At 38.8% G+C, this 17334-nt stretch overlaps 2 protein-coding genes across 2 annotated transcripts; both read right to left on the bottom strand.

Annotated features, from left to right (window-relative positions):
• Nucleotides 1-8046: 8046 nt before the first annotated feature.
• Nucleotides 8047-9418, bottom strand: LOC107294234 (vitelline membrane outer layer protein 1-like). Its single transcript, XM_015823447.1, has 3 exons — nt 9248-9418; nt 8840-8934; nt 8047-8335 (listed from the first exon to the last, which is right to left on the bottom strand). Exons 1-3 carry the CDS (start codon nt 9416-9418, stop codon nt 8047-8049), a joined length of 555 nt encoding a protein of 184 aa, XP_015678933.1.
• Nucleotides 9419-15265: 5847 nt separating this feature from the next.
• Nucleotides 15266-16686, bottom strand: LOC107294233 (vitelline membrane outer layer protein 1-like). Its single transcript, XM_015823445.1, has 3 exons — nt 16516-16686; nt 16108-16202; nt 15266-15557 (listed from the first exon to the last, which is right to left on the bottom strand). The coding sequence occupies exons 1-3, from the start codon at nt 16684-16686 to the stop codon at nt 15266-15268; spliced, it is 558 nt and encodes a 185-aa protein (XP_015678931.1).
• Nucleotides 16687-17334: the final 648 nt, after the last annotated feature.

The following is a 17334-nucleotide window of genomic DNA, read 5'->3' as shown; positions in this document are numbered from 1 at the left end:
TCGGATTCTTGAAACAAAAATGTCTTCAGAAATTACAGCATCCTAGAAACAGGAATCATTTATAAAATATCCGCAGCACCACCCTCATGAAATCATGCTTTTCAATTCTTTTGTTTTGTACCTTTGCATCAGTCTTAATTCCAGGGAACTGACTGGATTTGATCCTGCAGTTTCCTAGATAAGATTTCAGAAATGATTTGTCACTGTCTCCTGCCTAGAGCTGAGATAGAGGGACTGGCCCAGTTGGCTTTGTACCTAAGACATGACTAGAGCACCAGTTAGTACCCAGTCTGGTGTCTTAACCAGTATACCAAAATAGCCTCTACAATTAGCAGTTTAGAGGATTTATGGCTCATAACAAGAAACCAGAAAGTGAGGTTAACAATAAACTCAAATACATAATTTTCTGAATCTTGCAGAAACTTTAATTCCTACAAAATCAGTCTGAGTTGCTGAGCTGATACTGAGAAAGATATGTCGAGAAACTGTTTGCATAATTTTCATAATTTGAATAATTTGTCAGAAGTCAAAATGTCTTCTATCCTTGTTTTAATGGACTCATTTCTGCTTATCTCCTCTACATTGCCTTTAGTCCAAATTTCAGACACTAAGAGTAAAAAAAACCAGTAATAGAACAGATCCAAATCTGATATTTGACACCACAATAAGTAAAACCACAAATTAGTAAATATATAATCACTGGATGATTTTGAACCAGTTAGTCCCTCACACCTCAAGGTTCCTGCCAAGACTGTTGAAAAACAAATGAGGAAAAGGGTATTAGTTGAGCCATTAGGAGTTCCTGAATGGAAGGAGTGGAAATAACTAAATAAGTAATATGCCTGGCCCATCGAACTGAGTAAATACTGCTTTTGGACTCTATGAAAATGCCTAGAAATCCTTCTGATACATGGCTTGTATTGGGATTAGTCTTGCCCACAAGGCCATCACTTTGTACACAGGGGAGATTGCCAAGCCGGCCATTTTGCAAATGTGTCCATTACATGTGTCGTGGAAAAATCCAATGAAAAAGACAAGAGACAGCAACACAAAACAATAATTCTTACTTTAAGATTCAGAGGTTTATTTCAGCAATAATTTGGAATATAGACAAACATCACAACATCACTTACATTAGCAACCCATTGCAATGAGAACTAATGACATAGCAACGACGGCTATTGGCCAATGGCAATGGCAATGGCTCCGGTCCCAATCTCTTATACCCTTTCCCATCCTAAAACTGTAGACAGCAATTTTACACTTTCTGCTGATCCTCTGCTGAACATAACTTTCCACATAACTTTCCACATTGGAACCTGCATCCATCAGCTACTTTCAGTTCCCTATTTCTCACAGTTCCAATCCTTATGTTCTAAATATATTTAAAACAAGCAAGCTTAGCAAAATCATATTAAGTAAAGTACAGTTGCAATTGGGATTATAAATATCTCCTTTGGATTGTAAAACTGAGCATAGCACAAACATTGGTTCAATACTTTTTCCATGAGGCCTGATTTAGTTCACCTGGGTCTAAACCTTGCATAAAAGAACAATAGCCAATATTTTCGTTTTCCACACGTTTTAGCATTCCAAATTGGTCGATGTGACAAAAGATTGCCTTTTGCTACCTTAATGTTTTTTTCTCCTTTCTTACTCTCTAGCTTTTCTATTTAACATTCTATAGACTCTTTAGCCTTTTATTTTTCTTTGCCTTAATTGCTCAGTCTCTCCCTCCTTCTGAAACATGAAAGGCATCTCTCACTTTTATGTTCACGCTATACTTAGAGCAAGAACAGTTATCCATATTCCACTAGAGCCACTCGTACTCTTCCAAACAACTAGATGTGGGTAATTCTGACTCAGTCACAACCCCTGGTCTCCCTTCCCTGCTCTCTCCAGCCCTCTGCAGCGCCACTTACCGTCTTCCTGCAGTTAATTTTCCTAAGCCAGAATGGGAAAGACTTTAAATGGGGACCTTTGTGTAGGCAGGACAGAAGTAAGGGCAGGGTCATGAAACCTGAGCACCTTCTGTTGCCTTTACTGGATGGAGCCAGGAAATAAAAACTAATTGTGCTTCCTATCTGAAAATAAGGTCTAGTTTATTTGCATTTTGCTTTAGTCAACTGAATGCTTAGCTGATGCTTGGTTTAAATTAATTACATTTATTAAAGATGTTGAACCATACAAACAAGATATGAGCAATCTTTCAGTAACTGTGAACCACATTTAACATCTGGCAGGGGAGGGGAGAGTCCCATGATAGGTATGGTGGTGGTGGTGGTGGTGGTGGTGGTGGTGGTGGTGGTGGTGGTGGTGGTGGTGATGATGATGATGATGATGATGATGATGATGCAGAGTAGGATTGAGACCATTATTTATGGAGAACCTAATGGTATTTGTTTAAAGTGTTGGTATATTATGTAAGGCATATTGTGAGAACTCAGACTATTAATTTCACTCACTATATTGTGCAGAGAGATTTTATATATTTCCACCCTTGAAATAACAGGAAGTCAAGGTGCTAATTTTTAATAATTACAGCCAGAAGAGGCTTGGGAATCCCATAAATGATGGGGGGAGGGGCACAAATTGCTTACTTCTGAAATAAGTCATAGTTTGCGCAGCACAACAGTAGTCCCCATAGGACTAACTCAAACAAACCATATCATGGCTTACCACCATGTATGTATTCTGCCATTAGAAAGAATAGATTTCTTTCTTTTTACTAAACCCAGTAAAACACACAGTATTGTGTGTGGTATTTGAGGGAAGACAAAATTATTAATCATGTGTCCATGCTAAGGTCATCTACTGCTCCTGCGACCAGGGACTGGGAATTGCATCAAAAAGCCCACCAAATGAAAATATTGGGGGACATAGTTGCTTGCATAGATTTGTGGGTGGGACATTATACTTTGTAATTGGGTAATTGTTACTTGTGTTTCACTTTTGACCGTGCCAATACTTTGTAACTAATAAACATGTTCTTTGAGGAATTTTCAAGCCTCTGAGTTCTGCTTTATTTATCTCTGTCTGTTGGAACCATGACAATGGATTATTCAGGTGGATCTAAAACAAATGCTGAAGCTAACTGCTCAAAGTATATTTTTTTAAACTAATTGCTGAAACTAATTGCTGACATGATGTCTGAAAATTAACTGTCAGAACGAATTGCTTAACTATCTCATGGTGAAATAATAATCTCATGGAACTTTTTTTAAATCAGTTTTAGTCAATCTGCCATATTTAGTGTAATTTATGACCTGAAGAGAACATGCCTAAGGTCTTGTTCCAAGAAACATTTTGCTTGGATTGTATGGACCTTTGGAACAGCCTAGCAATGGTATTTATCAAGAACATTTTGATGGAGTGAGGAGGGTGCAAAACTGGTGAGACCAGGAGTGACTGCTGTTATTCAGTTAACAAGGAATGGGAGGGGGAAGGATTGAGAAATATTTTCTTTATGATGCAGAAAAACAAAGGCATTTTGCTTCTATTGCTTTATATTTTTGTATTTGTTTGGAAACTAGTTGAATTGACAAGAGTAATTAATGTGCAACCCAATCCTCTTGGATCTTCCTGAAGCTCTTCATCTTTCTGCCATTGCATTGGTTTGCTTTTATATCTTGCTTGTATACCGTATGGATGATACGGTATACAAGCAATTAAAAGTTGGTTAAGAGCCTTCATACTACTTGTAAATGGATTCATTACCATGGAAAAGTCTTGATTAAATAGAAAGTCCAGACCAGTAGTGGGATTCAAATATGTGAACAACCGGTTCTCTGTGTGGATGCTGCTTTCAGAAGTCCATTCTGGGCCTGGGCAACAAAAAATTAGTTACCAGTTCTGCTGAAGTGGTGCAAACTGGCTGAATCTCACCACTGGTCCAGACCTTTCCTGAAAGCCGCAAAGGTGTTGAAGAGTCTTTTCATAGCTTAGAAACAATTCAGGAAATAGTTCTCTCCCAGCGTTGACAAATAGACCTTGGAACTTAAGCCTTATTCAAGAGTATCTAAAAACTTAGAAGGGCCCTTGCAGGGCATCTAATTCAGTTCCAGGCCTGGGTCACTATAGTACCCAAAACAGATGGCCATCCAATCTCAGTTTAAAATCCTTCAGTGAAAGAGTCTACAATCTCTAAAGCAAAGCAACCCATTACTGTTTTATTTGCTATTAGGAAAATCTTCATAATTTAAACTCATTATTTCTTGTATCCTCTTGTAGAAGGAAACCCACAAGCATTCTCCCTTTTCTGCATTTCAGCCCTTCAAATACTTCAGGGCAATGATCATGTTGTCCCATAATTTTCTTTTTTGTAAACTAAACACATTCGGTGACTCCAACCATTCCTCACATCTATTTCCCCGAAATCTGTTAACGTGGTAATTGCTTTTTTCTGTACATTCAGTTCATCAATGTGCTTCCAAAAATGCAGTGCTCAGAATTAAATGCAATAATCTTGGAGTGGCCAGAACCAACAGACCATGAAGAGGGATTATGACTTCTGATCTTGACCCAGTCCAAGGCTTTTCAATTGTTTTACACGTGTATCATTTTTAGCTGCTCTTTCATCAAGTGTTCTTCTTCTTGATGTTCTACCATGTTGAAACCAAACTAAATGAAGTTGCCTCTAGGGCATTCTTGAAATTTTGCCCAGTTTCCACGTCTTTTCAAAAAAGTCATTTCTAATTTCAAAGTGAGTTAAGATCATAGGTGGCACCTTGCTCAATAGTAGTAACTGTGAGAGGGATCTCGGAGTCCTAGTGGACAATCACTTAAATATGAGCCAGCAGTGTGCTGCAGCTGCCAAAAAGGCCAACACAGTGCTAGGCTGCATTAACAGAGGGATAGAATCAAGATCACGTGAAGTGTTAATTCCACTTTACAATGCCTTGGTAAGGCCACACTTGGAATACTGCATCTAGTTTTGGTCACCGCGATGTAAAAAAGATGTTGAGACTTTAGAAAGAGTACAGAGAAGAGCAACAAAGATGATTAGGGGACTGGAGGCTAAAGCATATAAGGAATGGCTGCTGGAATTGGGTATGTCTAGTTTAATGAAGAGAAGGACGAGGGGGGACATGATAGCAGTGTTCCAATATCTCAGGGGTTGCCATAAAGANTATTATTATTATTATTATTATTATTATTATTATTATTATTATTATTATCAATAATCTTTATGTCATCAAGAAGCAGAAATAACATGAGTAACATGTAGTTCATTTCTTACTAATCTCTAAGGCTTAACAATGCACAACATAACCATTCTGAAGCTCAGCTTCCAAGATTTGACTGTAAATATGGAGCAAATGAAAAATGAGACTGGAAGAGAGATTCTTTTATGTAAGAGATAAGGTAAGGTAAGGTAAGGTAAGGTAGGATACGATAGGACAGGACAGGACAGGATAGGACAAGACAAGACAAGACATAAGTTAACTTTTATTGTCATTTTTTATTGTGGGCACACTGGCACACATTAAAAATGAAATTCTGTTGCCTGCTCTAAAAATGTACACATACATAACACACATATAAACATGCTATATACAACATGTGCATATACCTACGCCCTTACATATAAATGCATATAAATGTTAATCACTGTCTCTCTTGAATACCTAGTGGAAAGAGGAAGCTTGAGAGTTCACAAGGTTAATACTGTAAGGAACAAAACAGTGGCTGAATCTGGATGTTCTGCTTCGGATACCATGAAGTCTCCTCCCAGAAGGTAACAAAGAAAACAGGTCTTGAAGAGGAAATGTAGTGTCCCAGACAATCCTGCAGACCCTGCTCTAGCAACGCTTATATGCCATGTCCTGGATAGAAGCGAGTGAACTGCCAATAATCTTTTCTGCCATCCTCATCACTCTTTGCATTGCCTTCCTGTCAGAAGCAGTGATGCTTCCAAACCAGACTGTAATGCAATATGACAGGACGCTCTCAATCATCCCTCTGTAGAAAGTGGTAAGGACAGGGAAAGGAAAGATGTACTTTTCTCATGTGACGCAGAAAATGCAGGCACTGCTGTGCCAGCTTCACCAGTGTCTTACTGTTGAGCAACCAACAGCCTACTCATTAGCTGCACACCCAGAAATTTGATGCTGCTAACTATCTCCACAGGTGAATCATTAATACATAGAGGAGCATGGCTGTGCCTGCCTTTTCTGAAATTGAAAATGGTGTCTTTAGTTTTTCCAATGTTTAAAACTAGGCTGTTTTTCTTACCCAGTTCACAACTCTCTAGCTCCTTGCGATAAGCACACACATTGTCATCTTCAATAAGGCCCACTACTGTTTATCATCCGCATACTTCACAATATGGTTGGTGGCAAACCTTGCACAACAGTCATGGGTCAATAGGGTGAACAGCAGCAGACTTAGGATACAGCCCTGAGGAGAACCTGTGCTCAAGAAAATGGTGTTAGAAATATTAGTCCCAACTCACATGTACTGGGGCCTGTCAATAAGAAAATCAAGAATCCAGTTGCACAAAGCAGTATTAAAGCCTAAAAGGCCCAGTTTGTCTACTAGATTTTGAGGAATGATTGTATTAAATGCTGATCTGAAGTCAACAAACAGCATTCACACATGAGTATTTCTTTCCTCTAAGTGCTCCAAGCTCAAATGGAGAACAAAAGATATAGCATCCTCTGTAGAGCGATTTGGATGGTAAGCAAACTGAAGCAAGTCAAATGCTGGTGGGAGGCTAGATACAATAATGTCCTTTATCAGCCTCTCAAAGCATTTAATAACGATGGATGTAAGTGCAACCAGCCAGTAATCGTTGAGACGCATAATTGTAGACTTTTTTGGCACTGGCAAAATAATGGCCATCTTAAAACACAATGGGACCACTGCCTGCTGCAATGAATAATTGAAAATATCTGTAAGAACACAAGCCAGCTCCTCTTCACATTCCCTAAGAACTCCGCCCAGGACCTGCTGCCTTCCGAATGTTAATTTTCCGCAATGTTTTCCGGACAGAGATAACATCAAAGCTAAGCATTTGCTCATCAGGATGGGGCACAGGTTTGATACCTCGAATCTTCCAAAAAAATGTGTTCATCTCATTGAAGAAGTCTGTGTAGCCCTTGTATCTCAATGGAGCCACCTTACAGTCTGTGATGGCCTGAATTCCTTGCCACATACGCCTGGTGTTTGTTGGGTCCTGAAAAAAGTTCTGAACTTTCTGGCAATAGGCTTGCTTTGCTCTTTTTATGGCGTTTTTCAAATTAGCCCCTGGTTGTTCTATGTGCGAGCATATTGCAGATTTAAAAGCCACATTCTGTGCTTTCAACATCTTCTGAACCTCATAAGTCAACCATATTTTTTCATTAGCCCTCACAACAATGTTTTTTTAAGGACACAGACATCCTCAACACACTTTTGAATATATGCAGACACAGTGGTTACATAGTCCTCTGTGTTTATATATCAGTTGCCGCTTCTTTAAACATTCCTCAATTTGAAGAACAGAAAAGTGATATCTGGGTTAAGTGATTATTTGTAGGCTTTACCTACAACTCTCTTGTAGCTCATCTTCAATATCTCATAAAAAAAATCAAAAACATTCTTAGCATCAATTCTCTTGGTTCTTAACCAATCCTGGTCTAGTTATAGCTTATTTTCTCTAATATTTCTGTATTCTCTGTAATGAAATGCAGAGTACAAGAATAAATAAACTGAAAGAAATACATATGTATTATTGTGGCCCATACCTGGCTCATTGAAGGAAACTAATGACTTTAAAGATGCAACATAATTTTATTTGCATGCAAGCAATCAGAAACATGATATTAGAGTATTTTACTCTGCCTTGGATCAAAATGATGAGAAGGGAAACAGTCAATCACACTTGCAGTGCTTGAGGTTTCTGCTACCTTCCTTAGCCCTCTCCAATCTGGAGGTAACACCTGAAGTGATTACCTTGCATGACCACACACTCTTTATTCTCAAGTTAATATTTAACTCTAATTAACAGTCTTTGACAATACATAGTGAAAGCATATTGATAAATAAGAAAACATGTATCAACTGTTAACAGCAAAAAAAATGCACATCATTGAGTGCTGTGTCATCACCAATGCCCTGAGAATCCTCCACCCTTGTTCTCATCCCACATATGCCTCTGATGCAGCGCTGGCTCCATGCGCCAAATTCACCCCATGTCGTGCCAAGGCCCATCAGGCTAGCACCATCACGGCAGGTGAACTGGATGTTGTTAGCTGCTGTATCATCACCCTCTTTTTGTGGTGGTTCCACTCTCAGAGAAAAAGAAGTCAGGTAGCCTGTGTAGCAGAATTGTTCTTTGGTCCAGGTTCCCCACCTGCCAAAAAAGACAAAGATGGATAAGTGTCTAAATTAAACACTTGACATCACTCCAAGAGATTCAGGCATAACGGCTAACATCTTGGGCTTGGTTATCAACATTCATTAAATAATTCTGTCAATAATCGTTGACATTCAAATGAACTCTTTCGACTATTGTAGAAAAAATTATTGGAGGAAAGGGGTCTTGTGGCTGCTGGCATAAACCCCTAGGAAAAATGGGATAAAGAATACTTTATCTCTTTCCCAAGACTTCTCCTAATCCATGTCATCTTCAGAATCCATTACAACAGGGGCTACTCATTCCACAAATTGTCTTCCAATATTGTAAGCACTATTCCTTTTATTACCCTTGAATGAATTAATTCCCCAATAGTGAAGAGGTGAGTCATTTTCAAAGTTGGCTTTCAGGGTTGGGTAGCAGTGAACTAAGCACCAGTCATCTCCTCTCCCATTCTTCATGACAAGAAAATGAAATAGGATCAGAAAGTCAGTTACTCACGTTCCAACTTTAGACTCAATTTTTGTGCCATCGGTACAGATCAAGCGGATTCCATTCAGAGCAGTATCATCACCTGCCCCTTGCTTTTCTTCCACCTAAGAAAATGTGACCCTGATAAAGTTCTAGATCAGCCTCTCTTCCCTTGCTGTCCTTCAGACTTCAACTCTCAGAGATCTCAACATTTAGCCATGAATATTGGACAATGGATCAATCTTGGGTCAAGATTAGATCTGCCAAACAATATTCCACACCAAACCCAATGCCTTTCTTTAATTATAGAATCAAAGAGGACTAAGCATCAATGCAATTACTTCTTGATTGCTCTTCTTGAAAGATAATGAAAAGCTGAAGGACTAATTTCAAAGGAATATTCAAAAGCAAGGGAGCATCTGAAAAATAAACTTTTACCTTCAGGGAGAAGCCATGAGCATAACCTTTCTCGCAAAATGTACTTTGGCCCCAGTCACCCCAGTTACCCCCATTTGGCACACTGAGAGCAAGTGTATACTCTCGGGCTTCGATATTCCACAGGCAGCATGAGATGGTAAAGAGAAGAGTGGTCCTGGCAGAGAGATCCATGGAAACCAGTTGGATTCTTGAAACAGAAATGTCTTCAGAAATTGCAGCATCCTAGAAACCAGGAATTATTTATAAAGTACCCACAGTACCACCCTCATTTCAGTTCTTTTTTATATATATCTTTGCCTCAGTCTTAATTTCAGGGAACTGCCTGGATTTGGTCCTGCAGTTTCCTTGGTAAGATTTCAGAAATGGTTTGTCACTGTCTCCTTCTGCCTAGAGCTGAAATAGAGGGATTGGCCCAATTGGCTTTGTACCTAAGACATGACTAGAGCACCAGTCAGTCCCCAGTCTGGGGTCTTAACCAATATACCAAACTGGCCTCTACAATTAGCAACTTAGAGGATTTATGGCTTACAGCAAGAAACCAGAAAGTGGAAATTTCACATACTAAGAGTAACAAAAATGTGTAAAGAACAGATCCAAATTTGATATTTGACTTATAGATATAAACAGAATCTAACTTTGGAATGATAGATGAAAGTAGACTGGTCTTTAAGGAGGGAATTTATATATAATATTAACTTATAACATGTATCATATAACAAAATATACTATTAATAATAAACACCACTATAATTAAAACCAAAAAGTAGTAAATATATAATCACTGGGTGATTTTCACCCAGTTAGCCCCTCTCACCTCAAGATTCCTGCCAAGACTGTTAAAAAAAATGAGGAAAAGGGTATTAGTTGAGCCATTAGGAGCTCCTGAATGGAAGGAGTGGAAATAACTAAATAAGTAATATGCCTGGCCCATCGAACTGACTAAATACTGCTTTTGGACTCGATGATGATGATGATGATGAGATTTTATTATTTATTTATTTATTTATTAATTACATTTATATCCCGCCCTTCTCCTTGCGGACTCAGGGCGGCTGACAATTGGATAAAATACTAACATATTATACATGTTATACCTAATTAAAATTTAATTAAAACGAAATATTTAAATATGTCAAATTAAAAGTAATTAAACCCCCTTTAAAATCCCTTAGGCCAGTCCCGCTAGCTGGAACAACTACGTCTTGAGGGCGCGGCGGAAGGAAGGGAGATCAGGGATCACCCTGATCTCTGGGGGCAGTTCGTTCCAGAGGGTGGGAGCTCCCACAGAGAAGGCCCTCCCCCTTGGGGTCGCCAGCCGGCACTGTCTGGCTGACGGCACCCTGAGGAGACCCACTCTGTGGGAGCGTACCGGCCGATGGGAGGTAATCTGTGGCAGGAGGCGGTCTCGAAGGTAACCAGGTCCGATGCCATGGAGCGCTTTAAAGATAATAGTCAACACCTTGAAGCGCACCCGGAAGGCTACCGGCAGCCAATGCAGCTCGCGCAAAAGCGGCGTGACGTGGGAGCGACGGGTGATGATGATGATGATGATGATGATGGTGGTGGTGGTGATGATGATGATGATGATGATGATGATGATGATGATAATAATAATAATAATAATAATAATAATAATAATAATAATAATAATAATAATAATAATAAAGTTGGAAGGGACCTTGGAGGTCATCGAGTCCAACCCCCTGCTCAGGCAGGAAACCCTACACCATTTCGAACAAATGGCTGCCCAGTCTCTTCTTAAAAACTTCCAGTATTGGAGCATTCACCGCTTCTGGAGGCAGGTTGTTCCACTGGTTAATTGTTCTAACTGTCAGGAAGTTTCTCCTTAGTTCTAGGTTGCTTCTCTCCTTGATTAGTTTCCATCCGTTGCTTCTTGTCCTGCCTTCAGGTGCTTTGGAGAATAGCTTGACTCCCTCTTCTTTGTGGCAGCCCCTGAGATATTGGAACACTACTATCATGTCCCCCCTCATCATTCTCTTCATTAAACTAAACATACCCTTATGAAAATGCCTAGAAGTCCTAGAAGGCCAGTTTTGCCTTCTGACGCATGGGTTGTATTGGGATTCATCTTGCCCACAAGGCCATCACTGTGTACATAGGGGAGATTGCCAAGCCAGCCATTTTGCAAGTTTGACCATCACATGTTTTCAGCATTCCAAATTGGCCCATATGACAAAAGGTTGTCTTTTGCTACCTTAATGTTTTTTTCTTTCCTTTCTTACTCTCTAGCTTTTCTATTTAACCTTCTATAGACTCTTTAGCCTTTTTTTTTCTTTGCCTTAATTGCTCGGTCTCTCCCTCCTTCTGAAACATGAAAGGCATCTCTCACTTTTATTCTCTAATACTTGGAGCAAGAACAGTTATCCACATTCCACAAGAGCCACTCATACTTTCTACTCTCCCAAACAACCCGTGTTCTGCCTTCCCTGCTCTCTCCAGCCCTCTGCAGCTCCACTTACCGTCTTCCTGCAGTTAATTTTCCTACAACCAGAATGGGAAAGACTTTAAATGGAGAACTGTTTGTAGGCAGGACAGAAGTAAGGGCAGGGTCATGAAACCTGAACACCTTCCGTTGCCCTCACTGGACAGAGACAGGAACTAAAAAAACTAATTGTGCTTGCTATCTGAAAATAAGATCTAGTTTATTTGCATTTTGCTTTAGTCCACTGAATACTGAGCTGATTGGGGGGGGAGACAAGCCCCATATTAAGCATGGTAGTGTTGGTGATGATGGTGATGATGATGATGATGAGGCAAAGTGACTAGCATTGAGGCCATTATTTGTGAAAGAGGACCTAGGGGTATTTTTTAAAAATGTCTATTCTAGATGTCTATTGTAGTTTGGTATATTGTGAGAACTCAGACTATTAATTTTATTCACTAAATTATGCATAAGATGATCACACACAGAGATTTTACATATTCCCATCCTTGAAATAACAAGCAGTTAAAGTACTAATTTGTATAAGTTGCCTACTTCTGCAATAAACCATAGTTTGTGCAGCACAACAGAGGTTCACACAGCACTAACTCAAACAAACCATATTATGGTTTACACCATGTATGAATGCAGCCACTAGAAAGAATAGTGGCTTTTTACTCAACCCAGTAAAAACATACAGTTTTGTGTGTGTTGTAGAGAAGACAAAATTATTAACCATGTGTCCATGCTAATCACACTATTGCATGGTCATTCCAAGGACTGCTGCAGAGATGCAGCAGACTCAACAACTGTGACTATGCAGATTGTTTTTGCTAGAAAAGAAAAAAAAAGTCTATAAAATGCCCTGGAAAATTTGCATATTTTCAAAACTAAGAACTCCTTTATCCCATTAAGTTCTTAATTTTGAAAATGTACACATACTTATTTATTTAATTTTGTTTTCTACTTCTCTCATATAGTCTTGCCACCATAGCCATTCAGTTCAACAATTTGCGTAACAATAATGTCCATACAGGTCTTTTTCTTCAGAAGAAATAACCAAGAAATTCTACTGACTCTACATTTATTATCTTTAAATTATGAAATGGATAATTTAGGTGGATCTAAACCAAATGCTGAAGCTAAATGTTCAAAGTATATTTTTTAAGCTAATCATTGAAACTAATTGCTGACATGATGTTTGAAAATTAACTGTTAGAACGAATTGCTGAATTATCACATAGTGAAATAATAATCTCATGGAACTTTTTTTAATCGGTTTCAGTCAATCTGCCATATTTAGTGTAACTTATGATCTGAAGAGAACATGCCCTAAGATCTTGTTCCAAGAAATATTTTGTTTGGATTACATCAACTTCTGCAAAAAACAGCCTAGCAATGGTATTTATCAATAAGAGTAGATAATCACCAAAACATTTTGATGGCAAGTGAGGAGGGTGCAAAACAGGTGGGACCAGGAGTGACTGCTGTTACTTTGTTAACAAGGAATGGGAAGGATTAAGAAGTATTTTCTTCATGATGCAGAAAAACAAAGGCATTCTGTTTCTATTGTTTTATATTTTTTCTATGATGTGTTTGGAAACTATTTGAGTCAACAAGAGTAATTAATGTGCAAATCAATCGCCTTTCTGCATCTTTCTGCAATTCCCCCCAAATTTTAAAAGGTGCTCATCTAAAGTCTCTCCAGAACTCTGGGTTGGTCAGACTTTTTTTAAAAAAAATTGGAATGACCTGTTTTCATTCCCTTCCTCTTTTTTCTTATTTCCTTCTTTTTTCTTTATTTTATACTTTTCATGACTTTTTGTCCTCAAAAATGGCAGAAACTACTGGTTTTTAATAGTTCTGACTGGAATTCTCAGAGGTTGCTCCCAGAACCCAGAAATGGTTTCAAAATAAATTCTAAGACTATGGAACAGGATTTAGATGATCTGTCTTTGTTATGCCATTGCTTCATAATTTCTTTATAAACCCAGTTGAAAATGTTGCTCCTGACATTTAAACATGAACCTCTTGAGACCCACGTGTTTACATGAAGAGCATAGCATCACATGGTGAGGCACTCTCCAGAGGCTCCTAAGTGAATTGTGATATATAACAGTGAAACAGCCATGAATTGTTAATTATAAGGAGTAGCAAAAATAGGTTCTCTCCTGGTGTTGACAAATAGACCTTGGATCTTAAGCCTTATTCAAGAGTATCTAAAAACTTAGAAGGGCCCTTGCAGGGCATTTAATTCAGTTTCAGGCCTGGGTCAACCTAGTACCTAGAGCAGCTGGCCATCCAAACTCTGTTTAAGTGAAAGAGTCTACAATCTCTCACGCAAAGTGGCCCATAACAGTTTCATTTGACATTAGGAAAATCTTGTTCATAATTTAAACTCATTATTTCTTGTATCCTCTTGTAGAATGAAACCCACAAGCCTTCCCCCTTTTCTGCATTTCAGCCCTTCAAATACTTCAGGGCAATTATCATGTTGTCCCATAATATTCTCTTTTATAAACTAAACATATTCAGTGATTCCAGCCATTCCTCATATCTATTTCCCCGAAGTCTGTTAACATGGTAATTGCTTTCTTCTGTACATTCAATTCATCAATGTTCTTCCAAAAATGCAGTGCTCAGAATTAAATGCAATAATCTTGGAGTGGCCAGAACCAACAGACCATGAAGAGGGATTATGATTTCTGATCTTGACCCACTCCAAGGCTTTTCAATTGTTTTACAAGTGTATCATTTTTAGCTGCTTTTTCATCAAGTGTTCTTCTTCTTGAAGTTCTACCATGTTGAAACCAAACTAAATGAAGTTGCCTCTGGCGCATTCTTGAAATTTTGCCCAGTTTCCACATCTTTTCAAAAAAGTCATTTCTCATTTCAAAGTGAGTTAAGATCAATAATCTTTACATCATCAAGAAGCAGAAATAGCATGAGTAACATGTAGTTCATTTCTTACTAATCTCTAGGACTTAACAATGTACAACATAACCGTTCTGAAATTCAGCTTCAAAGATTTGGCTGTAAATATGGGTCCAATAGTTTCATTTTCAATTTAATGATCAATTTAAAAATCAAAAACCTTCTTAGCATCAATTCTGTTTGGTTCTTAACCAATCCTGGCCTTATTATAGCTTATTTTCTCTAATATTTCTGTATTCACTGTAATGAAATGCAGAGTACAAGAATAAATAAACTGAAAGAAATACATATGTATTATTGTGGCCCATACCTGGATCACTGAAGGAAACCAATGACTTTAAAGATGCAACATAATTTTATTTGCATGCAAGCAATCAGAAACATGATATTAGAGTATGTTATTCTGCCTTGGATCAAAAGGATGAGAAGGGAAACAGTCAATCACACTTGCAATGCTTGAGGTTTCTGCTACCTTCCTTAGCCCTCTCCAGTCTGATCTGTCTGAAGAGGTAACACCTGAGGATGGTTACCTTGCATGACCATGTTTTGCCCAAATACAATCTTTATTCTCCTTAATATTTAACTATAATTAACAGTCTTTGACAATACATAGCAAAAGTATATTGATAGATGAGAAAACATTAACAGCAGAAAAAATGCACATCATTGAGTGCTGTGTCATCACCAATGCCCTGTGCATCCTCCACCCTTGTTCTCATCCCACATATGCCACCTTTGAGGCAGCGCTGGCTCCATGGGCCAAATTCACCCCATGTTGCGCCAAGACCCATCAGGCCAACACCATCACTGCAGGTGAACTTAATGTTGTTAGCTGCTGTATCATCACCCTCTCCTTGTTGTGGTTCCACTCTCAGAGAAAAACAAACCAGGTAGCCTGTGTAGCAGAATTGTTTTTTGGTCCAGGTTCCCCACCTGCCAAAAAGATAAAGATGGATAAGTGTCTAAATTAAACACTTGACATCAGTCCAAGACATCCAAGCATAATGGCTAAAATCTTGGGCTTGGAATCAAGTAAAAATCTACATTTGATTATCAACATTCATTAAATAATTCTGTCAATAATGGTTGACATTCAAACGAACTCTTTCGACTATTGTAGAAAAAATAATTGGAGGAAAGGGATCTTGTGGCTGCTGGCATAAACCCCTAGGGAAAATGGGATAAAGAATACTTTATCTCTTTCCCAAGACTTCTCCTAATCCATGTCATCTTCAGAATCCATTACAACAGGGGCTACTCATTCCACAAATTGTCTTCCAATATTGTAAGCACTATTCCCCCTGAAAAGAAGACCTCTTCCTTTTATTACCCTTGAATGAATTAATTCCCCAATAGTGAAGAGGTGAATCATTATTCAAAGTTGGCTTTCAGGGTTGGGTAGCAGTGAACTAAGCACCAGTCATCTCCTCTCCCATTCTTCATGACAAGAAAATGAAATAGGATCAGAAAGTCAGTTACTCACGGTCCAACTTTAGACTCAATTGTTGTGCCATCGGTACAGAACAAGCGGATTCCATTCAGAGCTGTATCATCACCTGCCCCTTGCTTTTCTTCCACCTAAGAAAATGTGACCCTGATAAAGTTCTAGATCAGCCTTTCTTCCCTTGCTGTCCTTCAGACTTCAACTCTCAGAAATCTCAACATTTAGCCATAAATATTGGACAATGGATCAATCTTAGGTCAAGATTAGATCTGCCAAACAATATTCTACACCAAACTCAATGCCTTTCTTTAATTATAGAATTAAAGAGGACTAAGCATCAATGCAATTACTTCTTGATTGCTCTTCTTGAAAGATAATGAAAAGCTGAAGGACTAATTTCAAAGGAATATTCAGAAGCAAGGGAGCATCCGAAAAATAAACTTTTACCTTCAGGGAGAAGCCATGAGCATAGCCACTCTCGCAAAATGTAGTTTGGCCCCAGTCACCCCAGTTACCCCCATTTGGCACACTGAGAGCCATTGTATATTCTCGGGCTTCGATATTCCACAGGCAGCATGAGATGGTAAAGAGAAGAGTGGTCCTGGCAGAGAGATCCATGGAAACCAGTCGGATTCTTGAAACAGAAATGTCTTCAGAAATTGCAGCATCCTAGAAACCAGGAATCATTTATAAAGTACCCACAGTACCACCCTCATTTCAATTCTTTTTTTAATATCTTTGCCTCAGTCTTAAATCCAGGGAACTGACTGGATTTGGTCCTGCAGTTTCCTTGGTAAGATTTCAGAAATGGTTTGTCACTGTCTCCTTCTGCCTAGAGCTGAAATAGAGGGATTGGCCCAATTGGCTTTGAACCTAAGACATGACTAGAGCACCAGTCAGTCCCCAGTCTGGGGTCTTAACCAATATACCAAACTGGCCTCTACAATTAGCAACTTAGAGGATTTATGGTTTATAGCAAGAAACCAGAATGTGGAAATTTCATACACTAAGAGTAACAAAAATGTGTAACAGAACAGATTTTGGTCACCACGATGTAAAAAAGATGCTGAGACTCTAGAAAGAGTACAGAGAAGAGCAATAAAAATGTTTAGGGGACTGGAGGCTAAAACATATAAGGAACGGTTGCTGGAATTGGGTATGTCTAGTTTAACGAAGAGAAGGACGAGGGGGGACATGATAGCAGTGTTCCAATATCTCAGGGGCTGCCACAAAGAAGAGGGAGTCAAGCTATTCTCCAAAGCACCT

This window comes from Protobothrops mucrosquamatus, unplaced genomic scaffold (genome assembly GCF_001527695.2).
Source record: "Protobothrops mucrosquamatus isolate PMUCROS unplaced genomic scaffold, P.Mucros_1.0 scaffold1877, whole genome shotgun sequence".
Lineage (NCBI taxonomy): Eukaryota > Metazoa > Chordata > Lepidosauria > Squamata > Viperidae > Protobothrops > Protobothrops mucrosquamatus.
This window is presented reverse-complemented; position numbering and strand designations above follow the sequence as displayed.

Excerpts from the sequence above, each read along its gene's own strand:
- LOC107294234 (XM_015823447.1), bottom strand. The coding sequence starts at position 9,418 with ATGGATCTCTCTGCCAGGACCACTCTTCTCTTTACCATCTCATGCTGC. Across the intron at positions 8,935-9,247 it reads CTCATGGCTTCTCCCTGAAG|GTGGAAGAAAAGCAAGGGGC; the intron begins GTAAAAGTTTAT and ends ACATTTTCTTAG. Across the intron at positions 8,336-8,839 it reads ATTGAGTCTAAAGTTGGAAC|GTGGGGAACCTGGACCAAAG; the intron begins GTGAGTAACTGA and ends CTTTTTTGGCAG.
- LOC107294233 (XM_015823445.1), bottom strand. The coding sequence starts at position 16,686 with ATGGATCTCTCTGCCAGGACCACTCTTCTCTTTACCATCTCATGCTGC. Across the intron at positions 16,203-16,515 it reads CTCATGGCTTCTCCCTGAAG|GTGGAAGAAAAGCAAGGGGC; the intron begins GTAAAAGTTTAT and ends ACATTTTCTTAG. Across the intron at positions 15,558-16,107 it reads ATTGAGTCTAAAGTTGGACC|GTGGGGAACCTGGACCAAAA; the intron begins GTGAGTAACTGA and ends TCTTTTTGGCAG.